At 34.3% G+C, this 21,659-nt stretch overlaps 1 protein-coding gene across 10 annotated transcripts in view; it reads right to left on the bottom strand.

The window, feature by feature from the left end:
• LOC145263644 (PDF receptor-like) overlaps positions 1–21,659 on the bottom strand; it is a 787,341-nt gene that overhangs the window by 61,421 nt on the left and 704,261 nt on the right. For 9 of the 10 annotated variants that reach the window (XR_013864585.1, XR_013864584.1, XM_080120502.1 and 6 more), the window contains exon 11: positions 19,324–19,504. Coding sequence is in view for 8 of the 10 variants with exons in the window: in XM_080120502.1 (XP_079976628.1) it covers positions 19,324–19,504 (181 nt within the window). In the remaining 2 variants the exon portion in view is untranslated. Of the gene's footprint in view, positions 1–13,269; positions 13,522–19,323; positions 19,505–21,659 lie in introns of those variants that run through there. The other variant, XM_080120503.1, reaches the window with a different exon arrangement.

The following is a 21,659-nucleotide window of genomic DNA, read 5'->3' as shown; positions in this document are numbered from 1 at the left end:
GTAATCACTAGGGCTATGATGACAGAATGTTTTTTTCATTGTTTTGACTCTTGAGTATATATATATCCGTCACCGTAAGACACAGTTAATCAACCGAGAACCACATCACTCTATATAAAACATATAAGATATCAACGGATACACACTTGCGAGTCAAAACAATGAAAAAGAACATACTGTTGTCCCAGCCCTAGTAATCACTATCAGTCAATGATAATTAATAATGTAACGTGACCGTTACGCCAGGACCGTGTTCGTTACAGTTTAAACCTCTCTCGAAACTCACGCCGCCCGGCACTGTTAAAAAGGAACAACAAACAAAAATAAATAAATCCGAATTATATTTTTTTCCTTTTTTAACAAACGTTATTCATTACGGTTTTTCTTTTCCTCCATCTCGATGCCAGCTTAAAAGTCTCACATGGAAGGCGTTTTTCTTTCTGTTCCACTACACACCGGCCGTAGACAGTCATTTTCCGTCTTCGACTTTACACGTCCATCTTTTTCACCCGCACTTTTTCTTTTCTCGACCACGTGATGTCCTTTTCTTTTTCTTGTCGCGTCATCTCGCGCACACTTCCTAATTTGCATATGTGCTTTTTCGGCTACTGCTGAGAATATCTTCGCAAATCAACTATCTTACAGCTGATATTTTTCCAATGGTTTATACGCGCTATGTTACACCAGTATTGGCCTAAACTCAACTACTCTAAAATTAAATTGTCTATCACTGTATTCCCATGACGAGTATTGTTGGTCACTGCCGTGTAGTGTTTTAAAGCGTTTTGAAGCATTCTGCAACAATTAGTCACTATTAGATTGGTCCTAAATAAAATCGCCTGTCTTCAATTGTAGGACACTGTCATCAAGTGAAGTGCACTGTCCTCCATTGGTGATACTATCATATAGTGGCGGACACTGTCATCCAGTGGCGGACACTGTCATCTTGTAGCGGTTATGACTGTTATCGAGAGTAACTGGGAGATATTGCCTTCTAAAGGTAGTTATTGCCACTTGCTGGCACTGGCAGACACTGGCGCACTACTGTATTTAGGCGCGGTAAATGGCGGCCTGACCGATGTAGTTTTATATTCCAATCCCGTGTAAAGCAAATGACACCTATGTTTCTACTCAATATTGATTTATTGTGCTGATGTAGATATATCACAGCATGTTTTTTATTTATGCAGGATAAGTACCGTAAAAATATACGGTACATATTGTTTATTAAATTATTAGGTGCCTCTTATGATAAGACTTGGTGTATAAATAATAACGTTTTAATTCAGCACGGTCTGTATTCTGTATTAATACCCATTTTTTAACGGATGAGAGCATAAAAGCAATCCGGCATTTTAACTGATTCTAATCTGTATTAACTTCAAGCGGAAAGCGACTGTGACCAATTCTTTTCCTAGTTCGTAATAATCTCGACTTATTTTTTTCACTATTAACTTTAAATGTAAGATTATGTTTATTTTTTTATATAGATGTATTTTTATCATATAACTACCTTAAATAATCTTCTTCTTTTATATATATATATATATATATATATATATATATATATATATATATATATATATATATATATATCACCTGTCTGTTTAAATGTATGCATGTATGTATGTTTGTATGTCTGCCTAAAATTTTCGAGAGAGCCAACGGATTTTCTCGAGATCGGTATTCTTTTAAACTCGACCCTTTGGACGACAAATATCGAAAAATTGGCTAAAACATTAATTCCTTCACCCTGAACTGGGCATTTTTCTACACGAAGGGATCGCTTTTTTCGCCGACATTTTCCAAAGTCAACCCCTCTTTGCGATTGACTAGCCTTAATTTAAACCTTCACCACTTCCGGTTTGGCGATGGACACAACGGTAAAGACGTCACGATTTTTTTCACGTTCTTTTCCTCCTTCGCGGATCGGGTTCGAACCTGCCTACTGCCACCTTTTTTTTTGCTCAACACACACCTCCAACCACCCAGGCAACCCCGGACACCCAGGCAACCACGGACACCCAGGCTAGTATAATAGAAAAATTAATTAATATTTTTTTATAATAAATATGTTTATTTGCGCACTATTTGTTAAACTATATTTTATTAAAAAAAATAATTACTTAAATTTGTTTTTTCCAAATTATTTGTGAACCCGCCCAATTACTTTTCTTTGAACAAAAAAACCTACGTAATCTATTTCTGTCATGAATTAATATGAAAATTTTGTCGAATGTCTCTGTTTTATCGTTATTTTCATAGCAAGTGCTCGTCTGAGCTCCAATCTATGCACCCCTCGCCAAACTTTCACGAAAAACACTCGTCTAGTTGAAACCACTATTAATAATTTCCCTCACTCCTTATATCTGCCTAATCCTAAACGTCTTCAAGTCCAGCATAAACAAATACTTGTTGAACCGTCCCCTTACGCAATCCAATTCATCAAATTTCCACTACTAACGATAACTACGATATTATCCCATTGGCTGCTGTACACTCATTAACCTTTATCCTCGAGTGGCCTCTGGGCCTTGATAAGTGGTGACTCCTATATAAAAAAAGGAAGTTATGAAATTAGTATCATTACGTAATCAGTTTGGACCGCTTTAATGTTTTTATGCAATGTTTTTGGAAAAAGTTGAAATCATGTTTGAAGCATTTAAACCTGTCAAATAGAAAGTTCAATTTTTTTTTATTAAATCTGTTAAAAATCACGTATAAAATTGCTGAGAAAGCAAAGAAGCAGAAGAAAAAAAAAAACGTCAGAAAAAATGGAGAATGCTTGCGGAAATTCGGCAAACCTAGCCCTATTTTGTTTCATGTTTGTTTTATGTGGACCAAAGATATTTACATTATATGCAAGTGTTAATAAGTCACTTAAGTTAGTGATGCGTGTTAATAGGACGACTAAGAATGCGAAGAAGAAGAAGAAGAAGAAAGAAAGAAAAGAATAAGAAATCGCTTGTTTGTGATTGTAGAAGAAACTTGGCCTTCGGGCCAAGATCAAAGTGTAGTATCTGTTCCGGCAGATGCTGCACTTAAGATGGTTTGTACCAGTCAATGGAGGGGAAACCCTCTATACTGGGAACCGCCTGGGTAATACTTAGGAGGTCCACCCTCCCAGGCCTTGCCACCGGGCTTTCCGGTGGGGCAAGTTTATTGCTTGCTGCCTGAGGCGCCCCGACCGGGGAATGCCGACGGGGTTACTCAGGCAATTTTTAAAATTGCAGGAGTGCCCCTCCTTTAGGGGAGCCTGCGGGGTTCCCACTTTCCGGCCTTGTGCCACATAATGCTGATGTGGGCAGCATTTAAATAAAACCCCTCTATACTGGGAACCGCCTGGGTAATACCTAGGAGGTCCACCCTCCCAGGCCTTGCCACCGGGCTTTCTGGTGGGGCAAGTTTATTGCTTGCTGCCTGAGGCGCCCCGACCGGGGAATGCCGACGGGGTTACTCAGGCAATTTTTAAAATTGCAGGAGTGCCCCTCCTTTAGGGGAGCCTGCGGGGTTCCCACTTTCCGGCCTTGTGCCACATAATGCTGATGTGGGCAGCATTTAAATAAAAACCCCACATGTCTGACCTTTAACCAGCTCCCATTTCCCACCTCTCGGGAGCTGGTCCCCTTTTCCCCTTCCCCCCTCCCTTCACTCCTCACATTAAAAATCGGCCTTGTGCCTAATTTGCTCGGTGGGGGAGCAAATAAATACCATCTGTTCCGGCAGATACTGCAAGCTATGACTAGCTAGGACTAGCTATGACTAGCAAAGACCAGATATGGGGGCAACCCCACATGCCTGACCTTTAACCAGCTCCCATTTCCCACCTCTCGGGAGCTGGTCCCCTTTTTCCCTTCCCCCTCCCTTCACTCCTCACATTAAAAATCGGCCTTGTGCCTAATTTGCTCGGTGGGGGAGCAAATAAATACCATCTGTTCCGGCAGATACTGCAAGCACAGACCATATGTGGGGGAAACCCCGAATATAAGACCTTGGTCAATGTAGGGGCAACCGTTCATACCAATTGTCACTATCCAGCTCCCCTACTCCCCGGGGAGTTGGTTCCCCATTTCCCCTTCACTCCTCACTTTAAAAATCCACCTTGTGCCTAATTTGCTCAGTGGGTGAGAAAATAAATACATCAAAGTATAGTAACTGTTCTTCAGATGCTGCACTTCAATTTCTTGTTCTCTGTCGGTGGACGAGAAATCCTTCACGACTGAGACAATTTTTTATTTTTGTTCCTTTTCTCCACATTAAAAACGACCCTGGTGTCTAACTCTTTCCCGTAGGGAGGCATTGTAAATAGGAACTGCTGGTCAGTTAAAAACAATCTCTTTATTTAATTACAGGAGTTAAAGAAGGACTGAATCTAGCCAGTGTGGAAAACCACGTATTCATTGAAAAAACAAAAGAACAAAACAACACAAAAAAACTAATACTTTTTTTTATTTTACTTGGGAGTCACCACTTATCAAGGCCCGAAGTCCACTCGAGGATAAGGGTTAATGAATGTAAGGTGGTAGTGTAGTAATCACTTATGTATGTGGCTTATTGCTATCTGTGGTAAGCGGAGCTTTCTACGTTTATGTCAAAGCTAGTTCTTGAAATTTAGCTTCATCATTATTCACGTGTTCGAAAATTTAATCTATTAAACTGTAAAAAAATCTGAGCAACCAACCAAATTGTTTGGAGACGGAAATCGAAACCAACAAGGAGCATTCAGTATTTATAGATTAAATGAGTAATAGTTGACTGGTTTATAACGCGTATAAAAATTGAAATATATGATAACGGTGTAAACTGGGGTAGGATGAATACATAAAAATGAGGGAGGAAGTATCTTGCTATAACCTCCTAATATGACTTGTTTGGAAGAACGATTCTCCTCGGAATTATGGCAAGAATTTAGTAAATTGAAACAAATCGATTGTTAAAATAATCACCATAATACCATGCATTAGGTATTGGATTAATCTGTGACGCCAGTGTTTTTTTCGTATGTCTTTTCGGAAACAGGAAAAATTGACTCCATTTAATTAATTGTAGAGATGATATATAAGTTCCCCATAGATTCCCTCCAATACTCTATTTGATGCTAACCATTTCTCCCCCCTATGTTAATAAAGAGATTATATCTAAAAGAAAAATGGTATCGGGATACAGCATCCTTGTTTGTTTTTGTCTTGATTTCCTGAAACGAATTAAATTCATTTGCCTCTCCTTTAATTTATTATAGTTCTAAAGTTCACAGCGATTGATGCAACATTCAGGGACTGCATCCTTCTTTATAAATAGTAGCTTTAGGTTTATATAAGTTTGCCGTTCTCTGGCTCTGTTATTCATATGTGTGTGTGTGTGTGCGCGCACACACACACACACACACACATACACACACACACACACACATATATATATATATATATATATAATTTGAGGTTGCTATTTTTCAAAGGTAGGGTAACCAGTGAAATATACCGAGGTTAATACAACAGTGGTCAATACGAAAGTAGAGGAAGTTACATTTTCAGTTTGCCTCACATAATCTCAGACTGGCAACGGGCAGCAGACTGGCGAACCGCATACTTGTTTACGATAGCATCTGCATACACTTTGGCTTTAGAACCTAAGTCCTGAACCCCTAACCCGACAAAATCCATTCCCTAACACCAGCATGAAAATGAATGAATAAATACACGGGTAACAAGTAAATAAGCAAATTTGAAAATAAATAAACTAATAAATCCGGACCCAATCGACCCTGTTATCCGCACAGCTGAACTTCACCCTCCTGACCCGTTTACAAAAAAGCCTTCTTTTGTTGAAAGTTGATTTTCGTTTTTCATTAAGAATTCCGCTTTCAGAAAATAAGTGTTGTTGCCTGAAGAGGTCTCTAGTTACTAAATAATAGAAGACCGAAACATGCTCATGACTGTGTAGCAATAAATTACTGGTTACGTAAAGACAAATATAATATATATATATATATATGTATAAATATATGTATTTATTTATTCCATTAAATAAAATAGACATTTTTGTCTATTAATTCTATTTTCGATCCTTTCCAGCTTCCAAATAACAGTCTTCACTTCTGAGCGGAACAGGCTTATATAATCCTAGGTCCGAGTCCTTTCTAATCCCGCAGGATTCATCGTCAGGGATAAATTAATCTAATTGGTTTTGAACAATTAATATGAGCTTTCTGTTTTTTCTTATATTAATTTCTTCTTTCTAATAATTTTAACCAATGGAAAAAGGGATAAATAATTAAACAATAATTAAATAAAACATACGGTTTTTATCAATTAATTCTGTTTTCGATCATATATATATATATATATATATATATATATATATATATATATATATATATATATACATATATATAACGTATGTATATACATGTATATACATATATACAATTTTAATAATACACATATATATAAATATATATATACATATATATATAAATATATATATACAACAGTGCTCAATACGAAATATATATATATATATATATATATATATATATATATATATATATATATATATATATATATACGCTATATATTTGCTATCATACTGTTTTAATTGACGCGATGGAGCAACAGTTAAATTTTGGAACAATCATAATAAGAATAATAGGAATAATAACAATAACAATAATAATAATAATAATAATAATAATTATAGTAATAGAAATTATAACAACAATAATGGCATTATTATTATTACTACTATTATCAATAATAATAATAATAATAATAATAATAATAATAATAATAATAATAATAATAATAATAACAAAATTTTCTTTGTATGATGTCCTGTGTAAAACTAGTGAATAATAATAATAATAATAATAATGATAATATTAACAACAACAATAATATCAATAATAGCAATTATCATAATAGTAATGACAGTAACAATAATAACAACAATAATAATAACCATAATAACAATAATAATGATAATAATAACATAAATAATAATAATAATAATAATAACATAAATAATAATAATAATAATAATAATAATAATAATAATAATAATAATAATAATAATAATACAGATCTTTAAAAAAGTAGAATACAAAAAAAGAGTAATTAATAAAAAAACATATAAATACAATATGAAATGTAATACATAAATTAAACAACACAATAATGACATTTAATAGGACATAGAAGAAAGACATTGTTTCCATATAAGGTTTCACCTCTTTCGTCGTATCGATTTAGAGTAATACTATATTTTGTCTTTGTAATTTGAATATGAACTGCGGAAAGGAAGGAAGTATTAGGTCGATCTGAAAGTTTAAGCTGATCTAAAATCGAATCTTTCAGAACCTTTATTCATAACAACAACAACCGTAAAGAATCTTCAGATTCTAATGTGAAGATCTGAATCAAACTCTTGCTCAATCTCTTCTCGTGATCCTAAGACCATTTAAGTGGTTTTGTAGTTCTCAAAATAAGTGAAAATTGAGTTGTGATATAACGAAACAGGACTGTATCTCGATTACTACACATAATATATGCTTGTAGCGACAAAATGTTTCAGTCAAGGAGACTTCGTTAGGAGACCCTGAACCATTTGACGCCATAGTAAAACAAAATGCTGAGTACCAATAATAGAAAATTAATTTTAAAAGCAACGTTATTTGATATCAGATTACGTTACTCCACCAAATATGAATTTTTACGATCCCCGATTCCGATTAAAAGTCCCAATATTAGTAAGTAAACATAATATATGAAAGCGTTTTCTGTTAATTAAATTGTGTATTTCTCTATACAAGCGCAAAAGCGTTTTCTGATTGTTTTCTTGATACAGATTGTAATGTTGATTTTGGCTTCTTCGCTAGTCGTAGAATTGCTTGTACATTATTACTAGGGCTATGACAACAGCGTATTCTTTTCATTGTTTCGACTCTCAAGTATATATCCGACACAGTAAGACCCGGATAATCAACCGAGAACCACATTACTTTATATAAAAGCATATAAGATATCAACAGATACACACTCGAGAGTCAAAACAATGAAAAGAATATGCTGTTGTCCTAGCCCTAGTGATAATCAGAGAAAAATAGGTCAGGAGAATATGCAGGATGAGGCATGATTTCAGAACCAAATTCTCATAGATCTTTAGCCAGTAGTGCTGTGTAAGGACGAGCATTATCATGATGGAAGACGACTACGTTTATGCTTACTAAAGAAGGTAGTTTTAAGCTCAACGTGGACGAGAATATTGCAGTAAACTATGAATTATTCTTTACCTTGCATTTCAACCAGGCGTTGACTGGGTGTTTGGATGTATATGTTGAGTATAAAAAAGCGGTCAATTTTTAAAAACTTTGACCCCTATTATGACACCTTAAAATTTATTGTTTTGGGCTCAAATCAAGTTATTAAGTTTCATCCATGTCCAAGGAACCAATATCTAAAATTTCAAGTGTTTAGATACAAAATTGTCGGAGGTGTTTGGTAGAGTTCTCAAAGGTAATATCGTTGACCTTTGACCTTCTAAGTGCCAAATTTCTGGCCGAACAAATCTCAGTACCCTGTATATCAAATTTCGAGTATGTAAACTGAAAATTGACAGAGTTATTGCGTAGCAAAATATACATATACAGACACACAAACACACGTTCACTTTTATAGATTAAACAAAAATATATACGTATACATAAATATATATGGAAACAATTTTGTGTTTCCTGTAAACTTTTTACGCAAATATTATGCAAATATAAATCAAGTAGAATATCTGCATGAATATCTACACATAATAGTTAACTAACGATGATCATCCCATAAGAAAACCGGAGAAACTAATAGGGAATTAATTAAAATGAATGTTTAAAAGAATATGCAAATTAGCTAGATCTTTTACTAGTGAACGCAATTCCACAACCAATATATGAGAAAATTGTATTTTCTTTTTAAATAAATAGAAAAGAGGGGGGTTTAATATGAATATCAATACACACAAAATAAAAACGAATTTATAGGAGTAGAGATAGATAATCCAAAGCAAAAATTATAAAGAAATAACAATACGTCTAACATAAATTATACAGTAAAATGTCACTTCTACAAACCAAGGAATACATTTTGATTATTTATGCATACAAATAACTAGCAAAGAGACCCGACGTTGCGCGGGATTGAATGATGATTAAATAATGTTTCACGCTCATATTTTTATTGCCATCGAAATCGGTGAAATCGGCTATTTTTCAATCAAATCAATTGATTGCCTGCTCTAGTTGGGGTCACATCGTGGTGTACTAGGAGAAAGCTTCGCATGCCTCCCCGCAATAATACCTTGTTGTCTACATTGCACTGTAGAGAATCTACTCTTAATTTTATAAAATTATCTTTGTATATAATGGCTTAAATTAAAGTTTATAGATGCAAAATACAAGTATCATGTTTCGATTGTGCTCGAAACAGAAAAATTCATTTGGAACGCGTTCCTGTCATATAAAAGAACCTCCTGCTGATTTTATATGTCGGGTCTTTAGGCTTTTGTGGTAGTAAAATTTCTCAAATTCACTTGTGATGTTAGGCTGTATAAGGCGTTAACTGTGGTCCAAATCGTCTGTTGCTTTATTTCTTCAGATTATTTTGATAATCGTTTATCGATAATTATCGATGACATTCCGATACAATCTAAGAACACATTGCTAGGAACATAAAGTACATTTGTGTGGAATTTCATAAAAATCGGCTCAGCCGTTTTCGAGTCCATAGGGAACGGAGTCACACACTCGAAATTCCTTTTATATGATTTAGATTCCATTAACCATACCTTTATCCATTTTTTTTTTGAAAGATTAAGTTTTTTTTTAGAGACCGTTTCATTTTGTCATAGACATATATAACGGAGTAAATTAAAGTTTAAAATGCAAAAGTTAAATATCTTTGTTAAATTCTGCTTTAAACATAAACACTCATTTCGAATGCCATATACAAACAATCTCCTGATGGTTTTATATGTTGGACCTTTTGGCTTGTGCGGTAATAAAAACGTACTTGTGATGTTAGGCGGTTCAAGGTGTTAACTTTGGTCCAAATCGCCTGTTTCTTCTTCCATCGGATAATTTCGATTACCGATTATCAATACTTATCGAAGACATTCCGATACAAAACCTATCTAAGAACACTGCCAGACATATAAAGTACCTTCGTGTGGAATTTCATAAAAATCTACCAGTCTTTTTCGAGTCCATAGGGAACGAACTCATACACACAAACACACAGAGACCTACACGCAAAGTTTCATTTATAAAATACTAAAGATTAATAAAAATTTACCTTTCATTAACCATGTCTTTATTCATTTTTTAAAAGATTCATTTTTAGAGACCGTTTCATTCAACATATATATATATAGTAATTTATAAAATATATATGGCGATTAAGCTACACTGAATATTCTGCGTTTCATCCACTGTAGGATTCGTCAGGCTTATGCGCGAATTCTGTGGTTACTACTTGTTTTTATATATGTTGAGGATTTCTAGTTAGCCAATCAGCTTTTTAGTATCAACCGCGCCCTTTCTTATCAGCCAATGGGCATGCATTTTATCGAACAAAGGATCTGTTTTTGAACTGGGTTAGTGGTTTTAGGTAGATCTTTTCCCTCCTTTTTTATATATATATATATATATATATATAAATATACCTATGTGTACACACATACATGCACATATATATACATATATATATATATACATATGTGTGATCGTTTATGTATATTCATGTTTATTTAATTTATTTATTTGTTTGTTTTCTATTGTTATGGTTAGTTTTAAAGCTATTTTGTATCGCTATCCTAGAGTAAGTTTTATTTTGTGAACACAGTTGTTTGCTATTTCTCGTCTACGGTTTAATAGATTTTGAGGTTCTTTAAAGTACAAGATAGCAAATTGTTCATGGAGGCATAATTTACATGGGTCGTCTAAATGTCTGCACGTGGTAGCTTGTCTCATTATTTTCCATTCGACTACCGGCGAATGACCGCTTTCTTTGAGTTCCCAGTATTTATTCGCTAGTGTTGTTTTTATACGGTGTTTTTTATTTTTGAATGTACTTTTGTGGTCATAGTATCGGGTTTTTAAATCTTAGGAAGTCATGCCTATGTAATATTTCTTGTTATTCGGGTTTTCTTTCGCAAATATTGTTGCTTGATAAACTACACTTTTTGTTAGACATTTGTTTTGGACTGGGCAGAGTGTGCGGTGTCTACAATTGCATTTATCTTGTTCGTTATTAGTATTTTTATTTATGGTATATACTTTCGTATATTAAATTTATGTAAGTAAATGAAGTAGTTATATATATATATATATATATATATATATATATATATATAATGGCTTGACTTAAATTTTAAAATGCTAAAGTCAAGTATTTTGTTGTACTTGTGCTTTAAACAGAAGCACTCATTTCGAACGCACCCTGTAATATCAAATAACCTACTGTTGATTTTATATGTTGGACATTTCGGCTTGGGCGGTAAGAAAACTTTTTAAATGTACTTGTGTTGTTAGGCGGTGTAAGGTGTGAACTTTTGTCAAAATCGCCTATGTTTTCTTTCATTGGATTATTTCGATTATCGATTATCGATTATCGATTATCGATACTTATTGAAGTCATTCCGGTAAAACCCATCTAAGAACACTGCCAATAATATGAAGTACCTTGGTCTGAAATTTCGTAAAAATCGGCTCAGTCGTTTTCGAATCCATAGGGAACGAATACACACTAACACACAGAGACAAAGTTTCTTTTATAAAATAGTACAGATCAATAGAAAGTTAGATTTCTTTATTAATTTTTTGAAAGATTTGTTTTAGAGGTCGTTTCATTCTGCCATAAACATATATAATGGCTTGACTTAAACTTTAAAATACAAAAGGCAAAAGTATCATGGTGCAATTATGCTTTAAACAGAAACACTCATTTCGAACGCACCCTGTCATATCAAATAACCTACTGTTGGTTTTATATGTTGGACCTTTCGGCTTGAGCGGTAATAAAACTTCTCAAAAGTATTTGTGTTGTTAGGCGGTGTAAGGTGTTAACTTTGGCCAAAATCTCTTGCTCCTCCTTTCATCGGATTATTTTGATTATTGATACTTATCGAAGACCTTTCCGGTACAAAACTTATCTAACAATACTGCCAGACACATAATAAAAAAAAACAAAACAAAACAGGTGTAAAACTTCACAAAAAATCGGCCCAGGCGTTTCGGAGTCAATAGGGAACGAACTCACACAGACATTTTCTTTTATATAATTGTATAGATTAATAGAAAGTAAGATTCCATTAATCATGTCTTTGTTAAGGTTTTAAAAGATTCAATTTATTTAGAGACCGTTTAGTTCTACCATAGACAACCCCAACGCAGTGTTACAGATGTTGGATTTTCTATGAATGCGATTTGTGAAAAGGAAAATCCCCAAAACTCACACATACACAACCCATAACATTCACGTTTCTGATTTGTTGGAGATGAGGATCGGTTATTCGCATTATTCAGATTCTTCGAACTACTGTTCTCATCTTGGATGTTATTTTCAAAACCTTTCGGTCGATAAAACCTACGACATTTTTAAAAATGTGTTTTATCAAACACGGAAAGATTTTTTGTCGAACTCGAGAATCTAAAGAGAATTCTGAACGGAACTCTTTGATAGAGATCTTTCAAATCACATCCTTACATTATTCGGAGACATTTATGCTGATGACACTACTATCTATGGTAGCACATCAAGGACAGTAAACGATCAAGTTCTCTCTGATTCTCTCTCCTCTGATCTTGAGCACGTGGTATGATGGGGAAAGAGGTGGCTTGTTACTTTTAATGCATCTAAAACCAAGCTTCTATATTTACATGAACGACTGTTGTCTTGATGAGGATTCATGTTTTGACAAACTTCTGGGCTTGAACTTTTCTCCTGATCTGAAATGGAACACATACATCAAATACGTTGCCAAGGCCGCTGGAAAAATGGTAGATATCTCACTGCTGGTGCAATTCTCTACCTTTATAAGAGCCAAGTACGTCCAAGGATGGAGTACTGTTGCCACACCTGGGAAGGAGCTGCTAGAAAGACTTATCTTGCCTTGATATAGTTCAAAATAGAATTCGTAGCCTTGTAGGGAATGTCTTTTTCCTTTCACTGCAACCTTCTCTTCACAGAAGAGGTGTTGCGAGTCTGTCTCTGCTTTACCAGAAATACTCGTATAGCCAAAAACACTCTTTATTTGTGCCTAAACCTAAACGTAGATTCCATGAACAAAGTTTCTTTCTTAGAACTGCACGTCTGTGGAACTGTCTTCCGTTTGCCTGCCTTCCAGCTGACTACAATATGGTTGTCTTCAAATCCAAGGTAAACAATTTCCATTACAAACGATTACTATATTGTCCAACTGACTACTGCACACTCTTTTACCCTTATCCTCTGATGACCTCTTGGCCTTGATAAGTGGTGATGCCTATGTAAAAAAAAAACAAAAAAAAAAACTTAATTCAATCCAGGAAATAAGTAAGTCAACAAACGTAAACATCATAGTTTTATAATTCCATCTGATGAATCAATGTTAAACAAAGTTTTCGGATTCACCAACAGATTCCATACTTCCAATAGCAGAACAGACTTGAATAAAGCCAAGGCAAAAAAGATGAGCTAGGCTGGAAAGGGAGAAACTCCCTCAAGAATTCAAAGCCTCCAAAGACTTACATCTCAAAGGAAGACGTATAACCTATCAACTTACTGAGTAGTAATGATGATATCATATCAGACAAAGGGAATAATACAATTTTAATTGGCTAGCGCGGAATATTGCAAAAAGTTTGCATATCTAATATGATTTGGTTGGTTGGTTGTTTTTGTTTTACGACATATCAACCTTTTTCATGTTATTTAATGCCGAATCTAGTTATTTTGAGGAACAATTTTTAATGGAGTATATATATTTTTTAAAGTCAGATTCAATTTAACCCATAGTTGGGACCCTAACAAATACTACCAGTCCGGGTCAGAGTGAACCTGGGAACAATGGCAATTAAAGGGTGGCTTCCACACTCCCCAAGGCCCGCAAGGTTGGGCCTCACCATCGGATATAGTTTTAGGTCATATCCAGGACCAATATGATTCGGTTGCTACTGTAAATCAAAAAAAGAATTGTACTTTTTTTCATATTACATTTTCACTCCAATCAAGGCACAGTGCCACTTTGATATAGGCAGCTCCTATCGGGGGCATAAATTGCAGGGATACTATGTAGGGAGTTGAGCAGTAAAATGTTTGTTTACATTACACTTGAATTTCTGCATGTCAGCACAGTTGAGGAAGCAGGAACCGGGAAGTGAATTCCAAAGTCTAGCAGTTCTGGGAAATAAACTATTGGAGTAAAATGCTTTCTTACATCTATGGTTCTCTACTGTGTAGGGGTGGGACTTTGCTGCTGATCAGGTTTGTCAGTGAATTTATGTCGATGTGTTACAAGCATCGACCATTAAAATACTTGTAAAACAGACAGAGCGATGCAACATTTCGTCGACGGGACAGAGATTGAAGCTTAGATGACAGTTCAGGACCTATCAGGTTGGCGACTCTCTTTTGTACCCTGTTCAGGAGTTAGAGACTAATTGCAGATGCACCAGCCGAAATGTGACAGTAATACTCTATACAATGACGAATGGTGGCCTTGTAAAGGTACAGGATACGTTTAAAATAGAAAGAAATCAGCCACAGCCTCTCAGGGAACAGGGACATAATATTACCGTCAAAATACAAACAGCTTGTTTAGCATTACAGCAATCTGCCACGTCTATACGACCTTCATAAGACGATATTCCCTAAAGCCGACTGTCAGCACCCCAGATTCAGCATGGCATCCATTGAGCCGATTTGACTTTCCTAGTAGATGTAATCTTCCCAATCTCCATCGTACATCGAGAATTCCGGTCTCTTCGTGGAAATAATCATTGCTAGTCATTGTAACCAGATTGTGATATACCTTGGCGAAGAGATCATCATTTCCCCCAGTACTGGGTCAATACAAACTACGACTGCAATACGTTGATGACACATTCATACTCTTAGGGTCAATACAAACTACGACTGCGATACGTGGATGACACATTCATACTCTGGTTCTACCAGGAAGATGTTCACATATAAGTGGAGCACTTGAACTCTTTCTGTCCACCTACACAATTCATGATGGAAACGGAATATAATAACACATTATTCTTCCTAGACGTGTTGATAACTCGTAGTGGTCAGAGATTTATGTAATATGTATATCGAAAGCCAACGTTCACGAGACAGCATACAAACTTCAACCTTTACCATCCATTTAATGATAAGAAAATATTCATCCATTGCCTCCAACAATAAACAAAGTAATATATAGTAACAGTATTACATATAAGATAAAGATAGACGGTTTAAGAGACCCCCAACTTCAGATCCAAATATCATGAAATCAGCAATAAGAAATCTGGACCACACACTAAAAGACACCACTCACCACAGTTTGTATATTATACATGAAAGGTTTGTGGAAAAAAAGAACTTCAAAGAATATGTAATCCATATGACATCAGGGTAGTATTTAGGAGCAATTGAACTCTCCGGAAACATTTTATGCGAGTCAAGCCGCTCCCCCCTGCCACTTTCCGGAAAAAATGATAACTAAGAACTTGTAGATATGAAAAAATATAAAAAGATAAGACACGTCTTCAACTGAAAGTACGATTAGAAAAAAAAAACAAAAACAAAAACATCATCAGTTGTGGAGTTGAAAAGTAGTCGATGGCTGAGCATACAATGGAGTGAAAACGGAAACTATCAACAATTATGGCACGAAGTAAAAATTATATACAGAGCAGAACGATGAAGAATAAGACGACTAAAAAAAGCAGGACATCAATAGTCCAGTATAAAAGTTAACACGATACAGGAACCATAATTTATAAATTATATATATACAATAGCGTCCAAAACTAAGGGGCAACATTTAAAAACCTAGTATCTGTTAGAAATGACAACTGTGAAAAGCTGAAATTTTGACAACGGGTAGTCGTTATCATCCATAATCTATATAATTACAAAACTCAAACGACCTTGTAACGGGTGTTGTAACCCAACATCCAGTTTACGACTTCTGGTTGCGCATTCGTACATTAAACAAATAACCAACGCGACAATAAAACGTATTATTTTACTGTGTACGTTTTCAGCGTCCCAATTGTTTTTTTGTTCGCGTTAAAATTATCCAAATAAACAATTAATACTTTCTCCATTTTTTTTTTTACATCGCCCATTTCCGTATTACGTTTAAGTTATTTTAACACAATTTTCTTACAAATAAATCAACATTAACACGTTGACAACCGTAAGAGCATTTTACAACGGCTGGGAGTGATCTTAGTTAAGTTTTGTCGCAGAATACCCCCGATAATTACCGATAATCCATAATCGAAACCGTTATTTTGATTTATCTATCATCGGTTAAGCAATTTTTTCCATGTCCTCGCTTAGCAACAACGACAGAACAAGGGGTTGTGAAAATTCTCATGTGGGTAAATTGATATCGTGTTTTATTTGCATGACGTGGTCTGTAGGTTCAAACCTCGCACTTAAATTTCTTAATTTGGTTTTTATTAACTGCAAAGAATTTTATATGACTTGAAAATTAACGTAATTTTTTTTTCTTTGCATGACGTGGTCAGTAGATTCAAACCTCGCACTTAAATTTCTTAATGTTTTTTTTTTCGTTAACTAGAAAGAAATTTATACAAAATAATTTTTATAAAAGCAACAGCAGGTTCTCTAGAGTGCAATGTAGAATAACATATATCCTGGACTAAGTTACTGTATGGAGGCATGTGAAGCTTCCTCCCGGGCGATTTCACGGATTTCGATCCATACCGCTAAAGTGGTTGAGTTTTTCTTTGTTTTTTCCGATTGTTTTCGCTATTACTATTTGTTCTGTTTCTAGTTCCGTTATAGTAGTTGTAGTTGTCACTATTGTTATGATGTTTTCATTTTTATTTACATTGTTGTTGTTTTCGTTATTTTTGGTGTTCTTTTCTTTCTCAGTTTCATTTTTAAACGATGCTAGGTGATTACGATATCTGTCCTTAAAGCAAGTTCCGGTGCTCCCCAGATATACTTTAGTTTCATTATTTGTTATAACTTCACAGTTGTATACTACGTTTGATATATATATATATATATATATATATATATATATATATATATATTTGTATATGTGACAATTAAAGTTCCCCTCTTTGGGTCGAGCACTTTGTAAATATATTTTCACCCGATGCGTATTTGGGGTATTAAGCGAAGCCCACTATTAATTTGTTTGTAAACATGCTGATCGTTAGAGCACTGTTGTGATGGGCGACTGTGGATTTAATATACACACGAGGAGAAATATTTACAGCACTGATTCGTGGTCCGATGATGAGAGCTACCGCCTGTCAATGGTACGGTTGTAGCTTCGATCCACAGTTGAGGAGATGTGTATACCGCAGTGATATATTGCGATACAACGAAAGAGTACTGTATGTGGATGACATATATATATATATATATATATATATATATATATATATATATATATATATATATATATTTTATCTATACAAACATTAATGGCTACATATGTGCATACATGTTTCTGTAATCACCCACGTTGGGGGATTACGTCTTCAGGCCAAGAATTACCGTCGAATTCTTGGCCTGAAGACGTAATCCCCCAACGTGGGTGATTACAGAAACATGTATGCACATATGTAGCCATTAATGTTTGTATAAATAAAATAAATATACCTGCTCTGTTCACTCATTGAGCACTATTTTGGTAGACACATGTTGTTTCATTGGATGTACTTCTAGGAAAAAACTCTACTGGCTATATATATATATATATATATATATATATATATATATATATATATATATATATATATATATGAGCGAAAACGAATATATTATTTCAGACTGAAAATATTTATTTGTGTATATTTTCTTAATATGTTTAACTAAGATTCATATTTTCCTTAAACCAGTGCTTTTTGTAAAAAAAAATATTTTTCTCTTGGACAGGTAAGTGATATATATGATAGCTATTCCAAAAATAATACCTTCTATTCCGTCCGAACCGATCAAAGAAGATTGAAATTACATAGTTATAATGACTGAACTTATGAAATAAATGGCTTGAAAGTTCAATTTCTCTGTTGCAGATATTGACGATGTGAGAGTCTTAGAGAACAACCCCCGAATAGGACGTACGTCAGAAGCAGAGATGCGTCATTGATTTCCTCCATGCAGAAAAATATTGAACCGATAGACGTGTATCGGCGCATTTTGATGTCAGAACACTTAGAAGGTGGGTTCGTCGATTTCAGATAATGGTTGTATCGATTAGTTTCCTAGATGTTAATCCAATGAAACCCGCGTTATTATTTAAGAGTGCTCAATGAAGGACAGAGCTGGTATATAGTCTGTGTTTGTTATATAAACACTTCCTCAGATCAGAGAAGAGACTCTTCTCTGATCTGATGAAGTATTGTCTCTTAATTGGGACTCAACTGAAACATGTATGCACATATGTAACCAATAGTGTTTGTATAATAAACAGACTATATTTAGAGATTTATAAAGATTTGAATCGGAATCAGAATTTATAATCGTATCAGAATCGAAAATTTTGTACGAAATCGGTAATTGTATCGGAATCGGGAAAAATATGTGAATTGTCCCATCTCTCTCTCTCTCTCTCTCTCTATCTATCTATCTATCTATCCATCTATCTCTTTCTCTCTTTCTCTCCATATATATATATATATATATATATATATATATATATATATATAGACAAGAGATAAAAAGAGTGTATATGTAAGTGAAAGATAGAGAGAAAGAGAGACAGAGTGAAGGATAGGTAGATAGTGAGGGAGGGAGATAAAGATAGAGAGAGAGAGAAAAAGAGAGAGAGAGAGGGAGAGTAATAAATCGAACAAGAAATAAATCGATAGAGTTAAAAGACAGAGAGAATGAAGAATTATAAGGAGAGAGATGTATAATAATATATTTAAAAACAGAGTGAGAGAGAATGATGATGAGGACGAACAATATCTACTGAAAGATAGATAAATATATAAGAGAGAGAGAGGGGGGGAGAGATAGAGAGAGGGGGGGAGAGGTGGGAAAGTGAAGAAATCATAAAATCTAGTGTCATTCCACGATAAGTGCTCGTCATCCTACTCACCTCTCCGTTGAGGAAACAATAAATTAATGAAATTCCGAATCCTTGGAATGAGATGAGAAAGAACGAGGTGTAGGCCCAGACGCCGAACTGGACGACGTTCTCTTGGGACGGCTCGATCATGACAACGAAATTCGTGATGCCCAGCAGCGGAAGCAGGACGATAGCCGCCTTCACCGCCTTCCTGAAAACGCGAAAACAAGAACGGGTTAATTTCTTTAAGAATTGGCCATTTAATCTTTGAGATTGGGAACGCTGTCTCAAAATAAAATTTGACAGAACAAAAGAAAATGTCTCCTATTTTCTAAAGACAAAGATTAACAATTTGGATTTTATAATGACGTGTTCATTCCTTAAGACGCTATTTTAAAAGAACGTCGTACACCGCTCGGCAACAAACACCGACCCCAACGCCAATTCTTCGGTCTTTGTTTTGTGGCCTTCTTTTCTGGCCGTGTCGTCGTTTTTCACATTGTCGGAAGCCGAGATGGCGGAGTGGATTACAAGTATATAAAAATAAAATAAAACAAATTCCGACACATTTTGCAAATATCAGTTTCACTGTGTATGCGCGTGTGTGACACTATCGACCCTCTGAACGTTATGGCTCACATTTACGTCTACAATCCAGGCCCGTCCTCGTCAGTTGGTAGCTCAACTCATTTCCTCATCTCGACCCCAAAACGATTTCTCAATATAACCAAAACTACAACCTGCTTTCAACTGTACAACATACAACTCTTCTCAAATCTAACTGTCGTAAACCGTCACAAACCCAAGCCTGTCCGCAAACCCCTCCTAACTGTCGGCAAATGTCGCAGAACTCATTGAGACTCCTTAAACCAATTCTAAAATATATTGAGCTTTCTGTCGTAATCATTAGTGAATAACTTTCTATCCATCTTTTTGTTCACTAAGCCTATTCCTTATATCTTTATGCATGCGAGAAAATTATTCCACCCTTTTTGGTTTACAAAGGAATCCCCACTTATCCAGGCCCAGAGGCTACTCAAGGATAAAGGTTATAAGTGCACATTGGTCAAAAGGACAATAGCATAGTAATTAGTAGAAATGTAAATTTGGTAAATTGGATAACTTAAGGAAAACTACTCATCAAGAACTTGTTTACATTGGACTTGAAGACGGCCATATTGTAGTATGCTGGTAAGCAGGTAAACGGAAGAGAGTTCCACAGATGTGTAGTTCTAAAAAAAAAAAGCTTTGTCCATGGAATCTACGTTTAGGTTTAAGCACAGATAAAGAGTGGGGGGAATTATTGATAGTGTTTACAGCCAGACGAGTGTTTCTCGTGAATGTTTGGTTTGGCTAGGGGGTAGGGACCATAGATTGGAGCTCAGACGAGCACTTGCCATGAAAATAACGATAAGAAAGAGTCAGGCTCTCTACGTTTCTTCTCTGAGAAAGAAGTTGAAGGGAAGAAAAAAATGGCATCCTCCACTAGGCTACGAAGTCTATTCTGAACTTTGTCAAGGCAGGATAGTTTTGTTGTACCTTTTCCTCTTTCCAGTTTTCTTCCTGACACTTGGAAGCGACTATTTAACCATTAAACTCAGAGATGGCAAAAGATATTTTCTCATAAATCTTAACAGAACGTACTTTTTCTCAATATTTGGAAATAAGAATTAATAATTAATAAGTAATAAGTTGACGACGCATCTCTTCAAAATATAACCCGTATACTCATTAGTAGCAAGAATAAAGTAAAACAAAAATCTTCTTTTTCTCATTGTTAGTATTATTGGTATTATTATTATTATTATTATTATTATTATTATTATTATTATTATTGGTATTTTTATTATTATTATTATTATTATTATTATTATTATTGGTATTATTATTATTATTATTAGTATTATTATTATTATTATTATTATTATTATTGGTATTATTATTATTATTATTATTATTATTATTGGTATTATTATTATTATTAATATTAGTATTATTATTATTATTATTATTATTATTATTATTATTGGTATTATTATTATTATTATTATTATTAGTATTATTATTATTATTATTATTATTATTATTGGTATTATTATTATTATTAGTATTATTATTATTATTGGTATTATTATTATTATTATTATTATTATTGGTATTATTATTATTATTATTATTATTATTATTATTATTGGTATTATTATTATTATTATTATTATTATTGGTATTATTATTATTATCATTATTATTATTATTATTATTATTATTATTATTATTATTGACTCGCAAGGAGCTTTCACACATGCCATCAAAGATCTCATTGAATAACCCTGTGGTGTTCCCTGGAAGCTGAGTGACAACATGTC

The sequence above is a fragment of the Euprymna scolopes genome, chromosome 39 (assembly GCF_053919585.1).
Source record: "Euprymna scolopes isolate OS-2025 chromosome 39, ASM5391958v1, whole genome shotgun sequence".
Classification (NCBI taxonomy): Eukaryota; Metazoa; Mollusca; class Cephalopoda; order Sepiida; family Sepiolidae; genus Euprymna; species Euprymna scolopes.
Note: the sequence above shows the minus strand (reverse complement) of the source record. Positions and strands in the feature narration are given on the sequence as shown.